Below are 15320 nucleotides of genomic sequence, written 5' to 3'. Positions count from 1 at the left end.
GGATGGTTAAGGGTACAGTGATGGAGGCTCAGTAGTGATGACATCTGGTAGACACATTTGGGTGTTGGATGGTTGGGGTACAGGGATGGAGGCTCAGTAGTGATGAGGATCAGTAGACACATTTGGGTGTTGGATGGTTGGGGTACAGTGATGGAGGTTCGGTAACGATGGCATCTGGTAAACACATTTGGGTGTTGGATGGAGGTTTAGTAGCGATAACTCTGGGTAGATATAACGGAATTTTTGTAAAATCTTACCTGTAAAATTCCTTTCTCTGAGTCCTCCGACAGTCGCCGCCTCTTCATATTCGTCACATATGGGGTATTAGACTTTGCTCCGAAGGAGTAGCTAGGCAACAGAATATGTTAACAATAAAGCTTTAACATATCCCACCCTCAAGGGGTGGTCCCCTCAGTCAATACCCTCCTACTTCCTGCAACCATATCTCAGTTTTAGTGGAATAGCAGTAGAGTATACAATCAAACCCCAAAAGAGGGGCGGGGGCGGCGACTGTCGGAGGACTCAGAGAAAGGAATTTTACAGGTAAGATTTTACAAAAATTCCGTTTTCTCTTACGTCCTCCGACAGTCGCCGCCTCTTCATATTCGTCACATATGGGGACGTCCCAAAGCAGTGCAAACATGAGGGGTGGGAAACGCATCCGCGCCGAAAGGCAACGCAGTCTCCGCATCAAAGAAGGAACCTTACCAAAGGAAGGAAACCAGCTGGGCAACAGCAAAAAATAAGTGCTCAACAGGAGCAACAACCCAGGAAAAGACAAAAAAACCAGGGGATACAAAACTTATCCCAACAGCCAGGAGTCCCCAACAAGGGACCCTAGGGAACAGCCGCACTAAGAACCTTGCGGCCAAAGGAAGCATCCGCCGATGCCTGAACATCTACTTTGTAGAATTTTGTGAAAGTGTGCACGGTCGACCAAGTCGCCGCCTTACACACCTGGGCTACAGAAGCCCCATGACGACAGGCCCAAGACGTACTCAGAGATCTAGTAGAGTGCGCCTTCACAGGCACAGGGGGAACCTTCCCCTGCAAGGCATAGGCCTGTTCAATGGTCTGCCTGATCCATTTGGCGATGGTAGAGGCCGAAGCCGCCATGCCCTTCCGAGGACCCTCTGGAAGAACAAACAAGGAGTCCGTCTTTCGAAAAGACTCAGTCGATTTAAGGTAAACCCTTATCGCCCGAACAACATCCAGAGAGTGCAATCTCACCTCCTTTGGATGTTTAGGCTTCGTGCACAACGAAGGCAAGACAATATCCTCATTAAGATGGAATTCCGAAACTCGTTTCGGCAGAAAAGAAGGATTAGGTCGCAAGACCACCTTATCCAAATGAATAACCAGGTACGGAGACTTGCAGGACAAAGCCGCCAGCTCCGACACTCTGCGAGCCGAAGTGATCGCCACCAAAAAGGCGACCTTTTTGGACAACATAGACAACGAGATCTCCCTGATCCGTTCAAAAGGAGCACGTTGTAACACAGATAGAACGAGATTCAAGTCCCAAGGGGGCAGAGGATCCCGCCTCAGGGGAACCAGATGCCGCACACCCTGAACAAAGGTGCCAACCAATGGGTTGGAAGCCACGGGACGTTGAAACAGAACGGCCAGAGCAGACACCTGACCCTTTACCGTAGCCAGCGCCAAACGCTGATCAACACCCGTTTGAAGAAAAGACAGCACACGGGACACCGAGTACGTGCGGGGTGAAAACCCCCTGGACTCACACCAGGCAAAATAGGCCTTCCAAGTACGGTAATAAACCTTCCCCGAGGAAGACTTCCTCGCGTTGATTAAAGTATGAACAACCTCCGGAGAGAGACCCCTCTCCTTCAGGACCTCGGTCTCAACAGCCAGGCCGTCAAAGCCAGCGACTGTAAAGCAGGATGGTATATCGGTCCTTGAGACAGTAGATCGTCTCGAAGAGGCAGACGCCACGGGGCGTCGACCGCCAGATTCACGAGGTCTGCGTACCAGGACCGGCGTGGCCAGTCCAGTGCCACAAGAATCACCGTGTTGCGTTCCGAGTGTAACCTGCGAAGGAACCTGGACAGCAACTGAATCGGTGGAAACGCGTACATCAGCCTGTACTGATGCCACGGGGCCACTAACGCGTCCGACGCGTCTGCCCGAGGGTCGCGCGTCCTTGCCACGAACCTCTTCACCTTGTTGTTGAGGCGAGACGCGAACAGGTCCACATCTGGAAGACCCCACTTCGCGCACAACGTCTGGAAGACAGCCGGATGGAGAGACCATTCCCCCTGATCCAGGGTCTGGCGACTCAGATAGTCCGCCTGCCAGTTCTCCACTCCCGGAATGTGAACCGCCGTTATCGCCGGGACATGAGTCTCGGCCCAAGACAGAATGTCGGCCACTTCTCGAGCCGCTCGGGCACTCCTGGTGCCCCCTTGGTGGTTGATGTAGGCCACCGCCGTGGCATTGTCCGTCTGCACCCGAACCGGGCAACCCTGCAGCCGGTCCGTCCAGCGATGAAGACAGAGCCTTATCGCACGCAATTCCAGAATGTTGATCGGAAGGGAAGACTCCCCCTCCGACCAAGTCCCCTGAGCAGACAGAACGCCCAGAACTCCACCCCAGCCCGACAGGCTGGCATCCGTGGTGATTACCGTCCACGATATTGGACGAAACGACTTGCCCCCGGACACCAACGGGGACTGGAGCCACCACAGAAGGTTTTCCCTGGTGCGAAGACTCAACGAGATTTGAAGATCCAGAGATTGAGGCCGCCCGTCCCACTTGGACAAGATCTCCGCCTGGAGACCCCGCGTGTGAAACTGCGCGAAAGGAATCGCCTCGAAAGCCGAGACCATCAATCCCAGACATCTCATACACGTCCGCAGAGACGAGTTCGGAACGTCCCTGAGGGACCTGACTTCCTCCCGGAGAGTCCTGAGTTTGTCTTCCGGCAGGAAGACCTTCGCCTGCACCGAGTCCAGTATCATTCCCAGATAGGGGAGACGAACCGACGGACTCAGTGTCGACTTTGGAAAATTTATCGTCCAACCAAACTCCTGCAGAGTTTGCATGGTGACAGACAGGTCCTCCTCCAGACCCTGTCTGGTCGCAGACCGAACCAGAATGTCGTCCAGATACCCCAGGACAGAAACGCCCTGGGCCCTCAATAATGCCAGAACCGGTGCAAGCACCTTGGTGAAGACCCGCGGAGCCGAGGCGAGACCAAAGGGCAACGCCACGAACTGGTAGTGATCCTCCGCAATGGCAAATCGAAGGTACCTCTGATGACCCTCGAATATGGGGATGTGAAGGTACGCATCCTTCAAATCGATGGAGGCCATGAATTCCCCCGGAACCAGGGCAGCCACCACCGACCGCAGGGATTCCATGCGGAACTTGCGAACCCGCACAGAGCGGTTCAGAGCCTTCAAGTCCAGAATCGGACGAACCTTGCCCTCCTTTCTGGGCACGGTGAACAGATTGGAATAAAACCCCCGAAACCTGTCCCGATGAGGCACCGGAACCACCACTCCCTGAGCCCTCAGGTCCCGCACCGCCAGGTGCAGGTCCCGCAAGCGCTCTGGAGACAGTTGAAGATTTGAGGGAAAAAATCTGCTCTCCGGCCGAGAGAGAAACTCGATCTTGTAACCAGATCGAACGATTTCCAGAACCCATCTGTCCCACACACGGGCCAACCAGGGCTGAAGAAAACCGAGCAAGCGTCCCCCCACCCCAAAACTGGGTGAGGGCGCCCCTTCAGGCCGAACTGTTATGGGCTGCAGGGCCGGATTGGCCGGACTTCTGTTTCCCAGACCAGGGCTTCTTCTGAGAGCCTTGACCTTTGAACGGTTTGCCCTTGTAGTGCGGCCGAAAGGCACGAAAGGACCCCTGAGGGGGCCGAAAATTTGCATGCTTCTTCCCAGAAGCCCCCTTAGCCTTGGGGAAATGGGGCAAGAGAGTGCTCTTACCCCCGGTGATCCCCTTAATCAACACATCCAGGGACTCCCCAAAAAGGCGAGACCCATCATAAGGCAGTTTGGCTAAGGTCTTACGTGAAGATTGGTCCACCGACCAACATTTTAACCAAACCAGGCGGCGAGACAACACCGCCACGCTGTGCACACGTGCAGCCAACGGAATCAGGTCCAGGTCCGCATCACACAGATACATGACACCCTGGTGGATCTGATCCACCATATCCAGGGTCGCCGGCGAGGCCGAATCGGCCACTAGGACGCGCCTAAGCATCTGCGTCCAACTTGCGATCGCCTGGGCCGCCATGAGAGAAGCAAACAGAGCCTTAAGCATAGAACCCGTAACAGAATAAGTATGACGGGCAAGAGACTCCAGTCTCCTATCCGTGGCATCACGGAAAACAGGGGAACCCTCTGCAGGAATCGCAGTGGCTTTGTTCAAAACCGCAATTGCATGATCCACTGGTGGAGGCACACACCACCTTTCATCAGTGGCAGGCGAAAAAGGATAACGCAGCTTGAATTTACTTGGTACCGCAAAAGGTTTGCGCAGATCGCGCCATTGATCCTTAACAGCGCGCTGAAAATCAGCATTGCAGGGAAAAACCTGCGGCGTCCTGCGTTTTCTCTGCGTCCCATAAGCCGCCAAGGCAGCGGGGGGACACACTTCGTCCTGCAAACGCAGCGTTTGCTTAATGGAAGCAATCAACTCATCCATGATTGCAAGCTCTTCAGGCGAGCCAGGGGGAGAATTATAGACCCCCTCAACTTCAGCCTCCACCTCAGACCCCACTAGATCAAGAGAGGAGCGGGACCCCGATAAGGAGGCCCCTGCCAGAACAGCCCCATCACCTTCACCCTCAGAATCAGAGGAAAGAGCAACTCTGGGCCTTTTAGTAGATTGAGCAGCCACCAGCATTTGCACCTGAGCAGCAAGGCCAGCCACAATAGTGGCTAAATCCCCCCCTGGGGGGGAAACAGCGGTCCCCTGGCTTTCCACCAATACTGTAGGAAATTTGCCCTCCTGAGAATCCATTGCCCCTGTAATGCCAGACAACCAAGGGTTAACTGCCCCTTTTAAGCAAGCGCGGCAAGCGCAGCCCACCGCACCACACTCAGGCACAATGAGACCCCCACAGGGAATATGCAAACTGAACACAGGCAATGGATAGCAAGAACAGAAGGATAAAACCTGAGGAGACCCTCGCCGCTGCTGCTGCCTCGATCGGTGTTCCTGGAAAGAGGAAGTGATGCTGCCAGGGCGCTCTATGTAAGCCTATGGAGGCTACAAGAAAATGGCCGCCATGCATGTAAACCATGCGGCCGGAGCGGGTGTAGGCAAAATGGCGTCGTTTGGCGCCGAAACCGCCGCTCCACAGTGCATTAAAACACACATTACATTCCAATATAAGAATACATGTCAGATCGCCGCAGCGATCGCTGTATATGCCCAAACATGCCAAAAAAAACATGCCCCACAGCACACAGCTTCTCACACTGCCCAGTCTGACACACACAGTGTCATACAGCTCCCCCCCCCCCCCCTTGCAGCCCACAGCATGCAGCCGAGAGATAGGGAGACAAGCAGTGTGAATAGAGGCAGGTTACACAGTCCCAGACTGACCCCCCCCCAGACAGACAGGTCCCCACATAAATACACTTACCTCACATGGCGTGGGGGACCCGCACAGGCGAACAAGCCGCTGCACATGAGGCAGGGAGAGTCGCAATCCAAGACGCACAAAATGGGGGTTAAGAAACCGCACAGCGTCCGGTGAGGTAGCCACCTCACCAATCATCCCTGCACCGAACAGGGATGGGTCGTTCACTATGCCAGGAGCGTTACCTGGCTGAACGCTCGATGGCAGACTGGGAAGCCACTGACCCACGACCTGCGACCAGGGGGATCAGCCCGAGACCCAGTCCGCATGATCCTCTTTGTCCGAAGAACTAACTAACGCTGACAAAATAACAGCTAATTAAAGGTAGAGAGAAAAACTCAAATAAAATATTAAAAAGAAGAAAGAGTCTGGGACAGAAAGTCCCAGCACAGAGAGAGCCAGCCACTCCTGACAAGCTAGACATTAAAACTGAGATATGGTTGCAGGAAGTAGGAGGGTATTGACTGAGGGGACCACCCCTTGAGGGTGGGATATGTTAAAGCTTTATTGTTAACATATTCTGTTGCCTAGCTACTCCTTCGGAGCAAAGTCTAATACCCCATATGTGACAAATATGAAGAGGCGGCGACTGTCGGAGGACGTAAGAGAAAATTGAATTCAGATTGTTGGGGTACAGGGAATGGTGAGACAGGATCAGTACTATAATAATGACATTAAAAAGACACAATTGGAGCTTGGGGTATGGGGGATGATGATAGGACTCAGTAGTGACAACTTTAGCAGACATGGTTGAAGAACAGGGGATGGTGATGTAGGATCAGTAGAGTTGACATTCAGTAGTCTTAGTTGGGTGACAGTGATGGAGGACCAGTAGTGATGAGGTTTGTTAGACTTGGTTGGGGGTTGAATGGTTGGGGGGGATCAGTAGTAACGATGTAAGGTAAACATGGTTGGGGTTCAGGGGCAGGTGATGGAAGATCAGTAGTGGTATTATTGACATTCTGTAGACACAATTGAGGTCAGATGGTCAGGGTACATGGGACAGTGATAGAGGATTAACAGTATCAATGACATTCAGTAGACATAGTTGGGGTTGCATGGTTGGGGATAGTGATGGAGAATCAGTATTAATGACATTCAGTAGACATAGTTGGGGTTGTATGGTCAAGGCACACAGGACAGTGATGGGGAGGAGGGGGGTCACTAATTCAGAAGCTGGGGTACACTACCAGGACACTCCTTAGCACCTAGTCTCCTACACATTACTGGGCCACACTCACCAGACTGAACGTAATCTTGCGCCTAACCCTGTTTAACTGCGTCTTCATGGTACAGCGGGGAAGGGGAGAAAGAATGCCATGAACCAACCAATAGGAAGACAGATCTCAGCCGCAGCCCCTGTCAGTCTATCACTTACACAGGGGTTAAGGTGGTGACCTCAGAGGTCAATCTATGACTCGGCTCTTCTCTCACCTCTAGTAGATGGACTTGTCTCTGCGCATCCGCTAACTCCTGTTCCACAGTGGTCAGCGATCGATCCAAGCGACCCTTCTCCGCAGACAGCCGCATTGTGTCCTCAGCCGTCTTTAGCTTCTCACGCTCCACCTATCGAAGATGAAACATTTTATTGTCCTCCAATAGTTTGTTATGGGCACCCTATTCCCCCCCCCCCCACACTCAATCCTCTGGGGGCCACTGGACAGACGCACCTCCCTAGTCTTGTCCCCCCTCACCTTGTCCAGGGTCTTCTTCAAGGCATTTTTGTCTTTCTCCATTCTCATAGACGAGCGTTCCATCTCTCGCTTTTCTGCCTCCAACTGAGCCAGCGTGCGTTGAAGCCCACCCAGGCGCTCCTGTAGCCCCTCCCTTTCCTCCTGCAGCTTCTGGAGGTTTCGCAGCGAGATGCCTTCGCTCTCCTGGCGCTGTCGCAGAATCTGGTATGTGAGAGAAGTTAGGTGAGGCCCTCATACCCATTACCAACTGGGATTTCTTCTTAAAGGAGAATCCCATCAGATTATGACATGCTGATTGGTTAGCTGATAACAATCTCAGCTGCTCCTTAAGACACCTTCCAAATGATGGCCACTTACCTCCTGCATTTGTCGCACTTGTCCCTCCAGCTCCATCCGTTGAAGTTCTCCTTCAGCCACCTCATCCCGCAGCTCTTGAATCTGCTCGAGAAGTCCCGTGTTCTGCTTCTTGCTGTCTGACGCAGTCAGCCGTGCGGCTTCCAGACGTTCCTGTATGATGAACCGGCAATGAAAGTTTAGAACTGATCACCATTGGAAATTAAATGTATATACGTAGTAATAGAAGTTATATCAAGATGGAGAGGGAGCAAAATAGCTCCTCAGAGGACATGCTGGTATTCTCAATAATTGAAGCTTCTCCCTCCCCTCCAGCATAGCTGACACCCCATATTGTAGTAGTGTTCCTCCACACTGACCTGCAGGATGCGCCTCTCGTGCTCGCTGGAGGTCAGCAGCTTCTGCAATTGTCCGATCTTCTCATGGGAGGAGCTGGAGGTGGAGTTACATTCAGAGAGGGAGCTGGACAGACTCTGGACCTTCTCCTTTAAGGAGGACTCACTTTCCTGAACCTTCCCCAGAGTCGCATTCAGACGGTCTACGCAGAGCTGCAGGGTACTCACTTTCCCTTCGCTGTCCGCCAACTGGAGACATAACAAAGTGTTAGACATGGGTGCGGGAGATGTGAGATCATACAATCAGGTTCTGTCCCTCTTAGAAATATGAGGAATTTTGATGCATCTGTAAATTCCGCAGCATTTTGCTGGCAGTGTTCAGAGTAGGTGAGTACCTACCTTCACATATGGTGGCGCTGCCACGTATGCACACAGTTTTGGGGGAACATTTTTAAGGCATATAAATCTGTGTGTATTTCAGATGTCCAAGCTGTCCCTGCAATCACTCTTTTGTCAATGATCCCTGGATCCATATCCCAAAAAATATATATATATATATATATATATATATATATCTTTCGGCACTCTCTTTGGGCAGCCAGAGTAGTTATTTCACGTCCTCTTCCCCCCCCCCCCCCCCCCGCTCTTGGAATGGGTCCACGTTCTTAAAGGCATAATGGCAATTGAGTCATTGGTGGTAGAAGATGGTGCAGACCATGAAAAAGCTTGCACCAGTTGGACCTGCTGGCGAGCTTACAGCGATTCTGCAGATTTCCAAGCTCTCCTCACTTGATATCCATCCAAACCTGTTTTTAGCCCCCCCCCCCTTTTTTTTTTCTCCCCTTGGTGTGTATGTCTTTGGGTGCTTTTCTACCTAATTACCTCGGGTGAAACAATCTCTAGACCCCTTATTGTTTGGTCTTTACCATGTTTAGAGGTTTTCTTGCTTACATAGGTAATACCTTCACAGTTATTCCCCCCCCCCCTCTTTTTTTTACCTTTGATCTTGTTGATACTTTACATTTATGGCCACTTGTGAATTCTATATTCTATAGTCTTATCCATACCTTGTTAGGCTGTACAGATAATATTTGTATCTGGCTATTCACTATCTTCCGGAGAATCCCCCTTGAGACCAATCTTTGTACCATTTTCCTCTTTTATTATGTACCATGTTCTTACATACTAAACATTTGTCATCTAAACTCTAAAATTGTCTAATAAAAACTTATTTGACCATTAATTCTGTATCATGAAGTGCAGGACATGGGAATTGATTCATAAACGACATGTTATAAGTCGCTACCTTCAGGTGATTGGACACCGGCGAAAGCTTTGGTGGGTCTCCCCCCTTGTGTATCCACATAACTGCCCACTCCGTCAGACTCCAGTTTTCTTAGCAAACAATAAAGAGATGACAGAGAAGCGAGGGAGACCCGTGTCCTGCACTGCTCTCCAAGATACGGAATACAGAGGTACAACAAAATTCCTTTTTATCGTACAGTAAAGGACACCGGGATCGATTCACAGACCAAGGGACGTCCCAATGCAATAATCAAAGAGTCTGACATCAAACAGTAGCAACAGGTCTGCAGGAAGACAAGGTGGGTCATTATACACAAAGGGGGAGATTTACTAACACTTGGAGCACTCAGAATCTGGATGCAGCTGTGCATGGCAACCAATCAGCTTCTAACTTCAGCTTTGACAATAAAACCTGGAAGCTGGTTGGTTTCTATATAGAGCTGCACCAGATTTTTGCATTCTTGGGGCCATTAAGTAACCACAGTGTGAAAGACCGTAAATCTATACAGGCGGGGGTGCTCTGTTTAAGGAAAAGCAATAGAGCCAAGGGACTGCAGAAGTCCCAAAACCTGACCTCAACAGGAGGATGGGTTTAAACATAGAAGGGGAGACCAATTCTCAAAAGGCAGAAGTTCCCTAAGGAAAAAAAACTAACGGACCCAAAGTGCGGTGGAAAATCCAGAGGCAGCGATACTCCACAATCACAATCGGTAGACTTCCAACCCAAAAGCAGTGAATAAAACCAGCCAGCTTTGACCTCAGAAGTATAGACTTCCATGGTGTAGTATGTAAAAATTCCCAATTTATTAAGATAAAAATAATACACTCACATTTGCTTGGCAACAAACAGGCATATCAGCATGTCAATCCGTAAACAAAGATGGCCGCGACGTCAGGCATGCTTGCGTCATGTCATAGGTTCCATCTTACGCGTTTCATCACAATTAACATCTCTGAAGATGTTAATTGTGATGAAGCGCGCAAGGCGGGACCTATGACATGACGCCTGACGCCGCAGCCATCTTTGTTTAGGACAACCGGCGTACCTCCATATATATTACAGCCGGTTTATCCCCATATATTATGGCTGACGTATCTCTATACATTACAGCCGGTTTATCTCCATATATTATGGCTGACGTATCTCTATACATTACAGCCGGTTTATCTCCATATATTACGGCCGGCGTTTCTCTATATATTACAGCGGGTTTATCTCTATATATTACAGCGGGTTTATCTCTATATATTACAGTCGTAGTACGGAGTCTACATTTTCCTTGACATTGATTATGTGGCACAGTTACCACTGATGGGGGAGGGACGACAGGATATAGATACACACTTGGCTGGGGCCCCTGGTTATACAGAGGGCCCCTGTCTGCACTCACCTGTCTCTGTAATTTTTCTACCCGCTGTTGCAGTTCCTGTATTTCGGCCTCTCGGTCACCCAGCACCAGTTTCACCCTCTGCAGCTCCCCCTCCAGCCCCCGACGGGAAACCTCCAGTTTGGTGTTGCGGTTCTCGGCGGCGTCCAGCACTTCTTTCAGACGCCGCTTGTCACCGTCCAGCTTGGCCTCGTTGGCTTTTATTTTATTGAGTTTTTCCTGAGAAAGAAGAAAGGTTCAGGGTACAGAACAGACTTCTATTGTGACAGATACACTTTCATACATGTCCCGGGTTCTATATATCTGATGCATTGTGTCCAGTTATACCATCTGGGTACCATGAGCAGCATCCCGCATATCCATCCCATCCCCCACCTGACATACCTGGGCCGCCCTGTGCTCGTTCTCTGCTGCTTGCAGGCTGCGCTCCAAGCTGGCGGCTTTCTCAAGAGCCAACCTGCGCTCCCGCTCGCTGCGTCTCAGAGTCTCCTCCTGCAGGATGAGTGTGGTCTGTGCATTGCTGAGCTTACAGTCCACGCCACGTTTACCTGGATCCAAAGAGAACAGACAAATAAGCCTGTTAAGAGCCCTGACCACAGAGTCCCCGCCCCCCAACCCCCACACCTATCCCCCACCCCCCGAGAGCTCCTCACCCTCCTCCATCTCCGAAAGCACTTTCTGCAGCTGCTGAACACGTGTAGTCGCCCCGTCGCGCTCGGCCTCCACCTCCACCAGCTGCCGAGACGCCGTTCCCAGCTGAGTACGCAGCTCATCCTATGGAATGAATGAGAAATGCTGAATATACAGAGGGAAGCTGCACCGTTCCATACCGGGTGCCTGAAACTACAACACCAATACTTCATTCCGAGGATTTCCAATAATGGGTCAGATAGGAACGAGAAGAAAGCATTTCCTCAGTCTGCCCCTCTCCCATTGATCAGACTGTACATTGTAACTTTGAGAAAATGGGGGGGTGGTCCTGTGATCTCTGTGAGAAGGAATAAATACCTGGAAGTGTCACAATGACACGTTATGCATCTCCAGTATGATTATCCCCTCTGCCCTCCCTTGGGATACATCCTGGGCACACCATCTGAATGAAGTGATTAGTCCTTACACTATGCCCCACCCCCACTCACCCTCTCTCTCTGAGTGTCCCGGAGTTCCTGCAGGAAGTCTCGCAGGGCGGTGCGGATGACCTCGGGGTCAATATCCGCTGACAGTTGCTCCCCTCGTGTAGGAGAGGCGGAGCGATCCGGAGTGCGGCTGCGGTCCGGGCTGCCTGTGCGGGGGATGGGGCTGCCTCGTCCATCAGTAGTTGTTGTGTATGTATTATCGAATCCTGGGTGTGAAAGAAGAGAAGAATAAAAAGATCTTCCTGTGCCAGCCTTGATGTGCCAACTCTCTGTGATGCCCACTTACCCTTTAGTGGGGAGAACACTCTGCGGGGTGAGCTACTGCGCCCCCTAACGGCCGGACTCGGCGTGCGTCCTGCTCGGCCAATCCCAAGAGTTCTCCTCAGGGCGGAGTGCAGGCTGCTGAGTTTGAATTCTGTCTCCCTTTTTAGTCCTTCAAGTCGTGCCAGCTCCGCCTCCAGTCCATGGACCCGCCCCTCGCTGGCGCTCAACTTCAGGCTCAGCTGAGCCACTTCCTCCTGCGATGCCACCGCTTTAATCTCCAGATTGCGGGTGTTGTCCAGCAGCTTCTTCTCGTTACCGCGAGCCTCCTCCAAATTTCCCTGGAGTTCCTTCTCCCGCAGGCCAAAGTCGCTCTCCACCTCAGTCAGTTTCCTCTGCAGGGCGCTGAGCTGTAGAAAATCAGAGGAAGTGAGGTCAGTGGTGGGATTAGGATTTCCTGTCCAGCATTATCCACTTCCACATCCATCCGCACTTCCACCACATCCTCTTCCACATCCATCTGCACTTCCACCACATCCATCCGCACTTCCACCACATCCTCTTCCACATCCACCCGCACTTCCACCACATCCTCTTCCACTTCCACCCGCACTTCCACCACATCCACCCACACTTCCACCGTAACCTCTTCCACATCCACCCGCACCTTCCACCATATTCTCTTCCACATCCACCCGCACTTCCACCGTAACCTCTTCCACATCCGCTGGCACTACCCACACATCCGCTCGCACTTCCACCATATCCCCATCCACATCCACCCCCACTTTCACCATATCCCCTTCCACATCCGCTGGCACTACCCACACATCCACTCACACTTCTACCATATCCCCTTCCACATCCACCCGCACTTCCACCACATCCACCCACACTTCCACCGTAACCTCTTCCACATCCACCCACACCTTCCACCATATCCCCATCCACATTCAGCCACACTTCCACCGTAACCTCTTCCACATCCACCCGCACTTCCACCATATCCTCTTCCACATCCACCCGCACTTCCACCGTATCCTCTTCCACATCCACCCGCACTTCCACCGTAACCTCTTCCATATCCGCTGGCACTACCCACACATCCGCTCGCACTTCCACCATATCCACATCCACCCCCACTTTCACCATATCCCCTTCCACATCCGCTGGCACTACCCACACATCCACTCACACTTCCACCATATCCCCTTCCACATCCGCTCACACTTCCACCATATCCCCTTCCACATCCGCTCACACTTCCACCACATCCACCCGCGCTTCCACCATATCCCCTTCCACATCCGCTCACACTTCCACCATATCCCCTTCCACATCTGTTCACACTTCCACCACATCCACCCGCACTTCCACCATATCCCCTTCCACATCCACTCTCCTACTTACCTCCTTCCTGGCAGCTTCCCGGCCGCTTTCCGTCTCCACCAGCTTCTGCTTCAAGGAGAAGTTGTCTTTGCGCAGATCTTCCTCTCGCTGCTCGCACATAGAAAGGCGCGCCTGCACCTCCGCCATGTCTCGGCTGCGCTTTGTGCTCTCGTCATCCAGAACCTTGAGCTGTGAAGCGGTAGAGAGATTACAGAGGCTGCGCTCATCTGTGAGGCCGGACACACAAATAACAGCCATTTTCTAAACATGAAAGTGAAAAATCCTAAAACCCGGAGATACTCATAACCCGAAATCCGAAATACTCATTAAAAAATAAATTCACACTGCACAGCCGAATGTCACAATTCCATTAAATATGACACTGCCAGAACATCTGATCAACTGGAAATTCTGGGTGTAGATCAAAAGCATCGCCCGTGTACCATTAAAAAAAAATTATAACTTGAAACCTTACAAACACTTATGGTCACTTTATAGATATTTAGGGGAATTAACAAAGAGTTGTGCAAGCACAAAGCCTGCATGACTCTTCTAAACATGGAGCAGATGCTGTTGCTAATCCAGACTTTTTTAACCAGGGGGCCCTGAGGTTTCTTCAGGGGTGCCTTGGCAAAATGCCTAAAATTTCATCACAAATTGTATAAAAGCCGGCAGGTGTATAAAGCCCGCCTATTCATTACACAAAGCCACGGCTTTTCATTATTCACCATTTCAACTTTCTAGAGACCGACATCCTAACAACCAATGACGCCATCAGTTAATAAGGATGTCTGTTGCCTCCACAGCATCCTGGTTTGGCACTTATGTGCCCCTCCCCCTCAGCACTGGGGTCACATTAGCTGAGAGAATTAAAGGAGAAGAGAAACATAGGAACACTAATCAGTACCAGTGTGCAAATGTTATTTGATTTGAAAGAATAAATCCCTGCTAACGTTGGGTGTCCAATGTGTGGATGTTGCTGCATTATGTAAAACTATTAGGCTCCTTTCACACAGTCCACTGTCCGGTGCGGACCGTTCTCTGCTCAGCGGGGATCGATCCGCTGATCCCCGCTGAGCAGGCGGATGACAACTCCATCTCCGCTCTGTGTGTGGAGAGGGAGGTGTCAGAACCCCGCTGCTCTCTATGGGGGATTCGGATGAGAGCGGACTGCCTGTTGGACAGCAGTGGTATTAGTAGGTGCTCCACATGGCCGCACAGGAACAGGTGGAACGTGGCGGTTACTTTGGTGGCCATTACCCTGGTTGGGAAGTCTCACTCAGTCTCAGGCTGCTTATCCCTGGACTCGCTCCTGCACTGCTTATCCCTGGACTCGCTCCTGCACTGCTTATCCCTGGACTCGCTCCTGGACTGCCTATCCCTGGACTCGCTCCTGGACTGCCTATCCCTGGACTCGCTCCTGGACTGCCTATCCCTGGACTCGCTCCTGCACTGCTTATCCCTGGACTCGCTCCTGGACTGCCTATCCCTGGACTCGCTCCTGGACTGCCTATCCCTGGACTCGCTCCTGGACTGCCTATCCCTGGACTCGCTCCTGGACTGCCTATCCCTGGACTCGCTCCTGGACTGCCTATCCCTGGACTCGCTCCTGGACTGCCTATCCCTGGACTCGCTCCTGGACTGCCTATCCCTGGACTCGCTCCTGGACTGCCTATCCCTGGACTCGCTCCTGGACTGCCTATCCCTGGACTCGCTCCTGCACTGCCTATCCCTGGACTCGCTCCTGCACTGCCTATCCCTGGACTCGCTCCTGGACTCACAATGATGTCTTTCACTTCACAAGTGGCGCACCCAGAAGCACAAACCCT

At 51.7% G+C, this 15320-nt stretch overlaps 1 protein-coding gene across 1 annotated transcript in view; it reads right to left on the bottom strand.

Moving 5' to 3' along the window:
• Window positions 1-15320, bottom strand: part of CROCC (ciliary rootlet coiled-coil, rootletin) — a 74426-nt gene that overhangs the window by 3680 nt on the left and 55426 nt on the right. The window contains exons 26-35 of the mRNA XM_082274555.1: window positions 13513-13680; window positions 12128-12512; window positions 11845-12047; window positions 11359-11479; window positions 11090-11253; window positions 10709-10924; window positions 8037-8261; window positions 7681-7830; window positions 7324-7524; window positions 7064-7195 (exon numbers count right to left, since the gene is read on the bottom strand). Of these exons, the coding sequence (XP_082130681.1) occupies window positions 7064-7195; window positions 7324-7524; window positions 7681-7830; window positions 8037-8261; window positions 10709-10924; window positions 11090-11253; window positions 11359-11479; window positions 11845-12047; window positions 12128-12512; window positions 13513-13680 (1965 nt within the window). The remainder of the gene's footprint in view (window positions 1-7063; window positions 7196-7323; window positions 7525-7680; window positions 7831-8036; window positions 8262-10708; window positions 10925-11089; window positions 11254-11358; window positions 11480-11844; window positions 12048-12127; window positions 12513-13512; window positions 13681-15320) is intronic.

This window comes from Pelophylax lessonae, assembly GCF_965119305.1.
Source record: "Pelophylax lessonae genome assembly, chromosome: 12".
Classification (NCBI taxonomy): Eukaryota; Metazoa; Chordata; class Amphibia; order Anura; family Ranidae; genus Pelophylax; species Pelophylax lessonae.
This window is presented reverse-complemented; position numbering and strand designations above follow the sequence as displayed.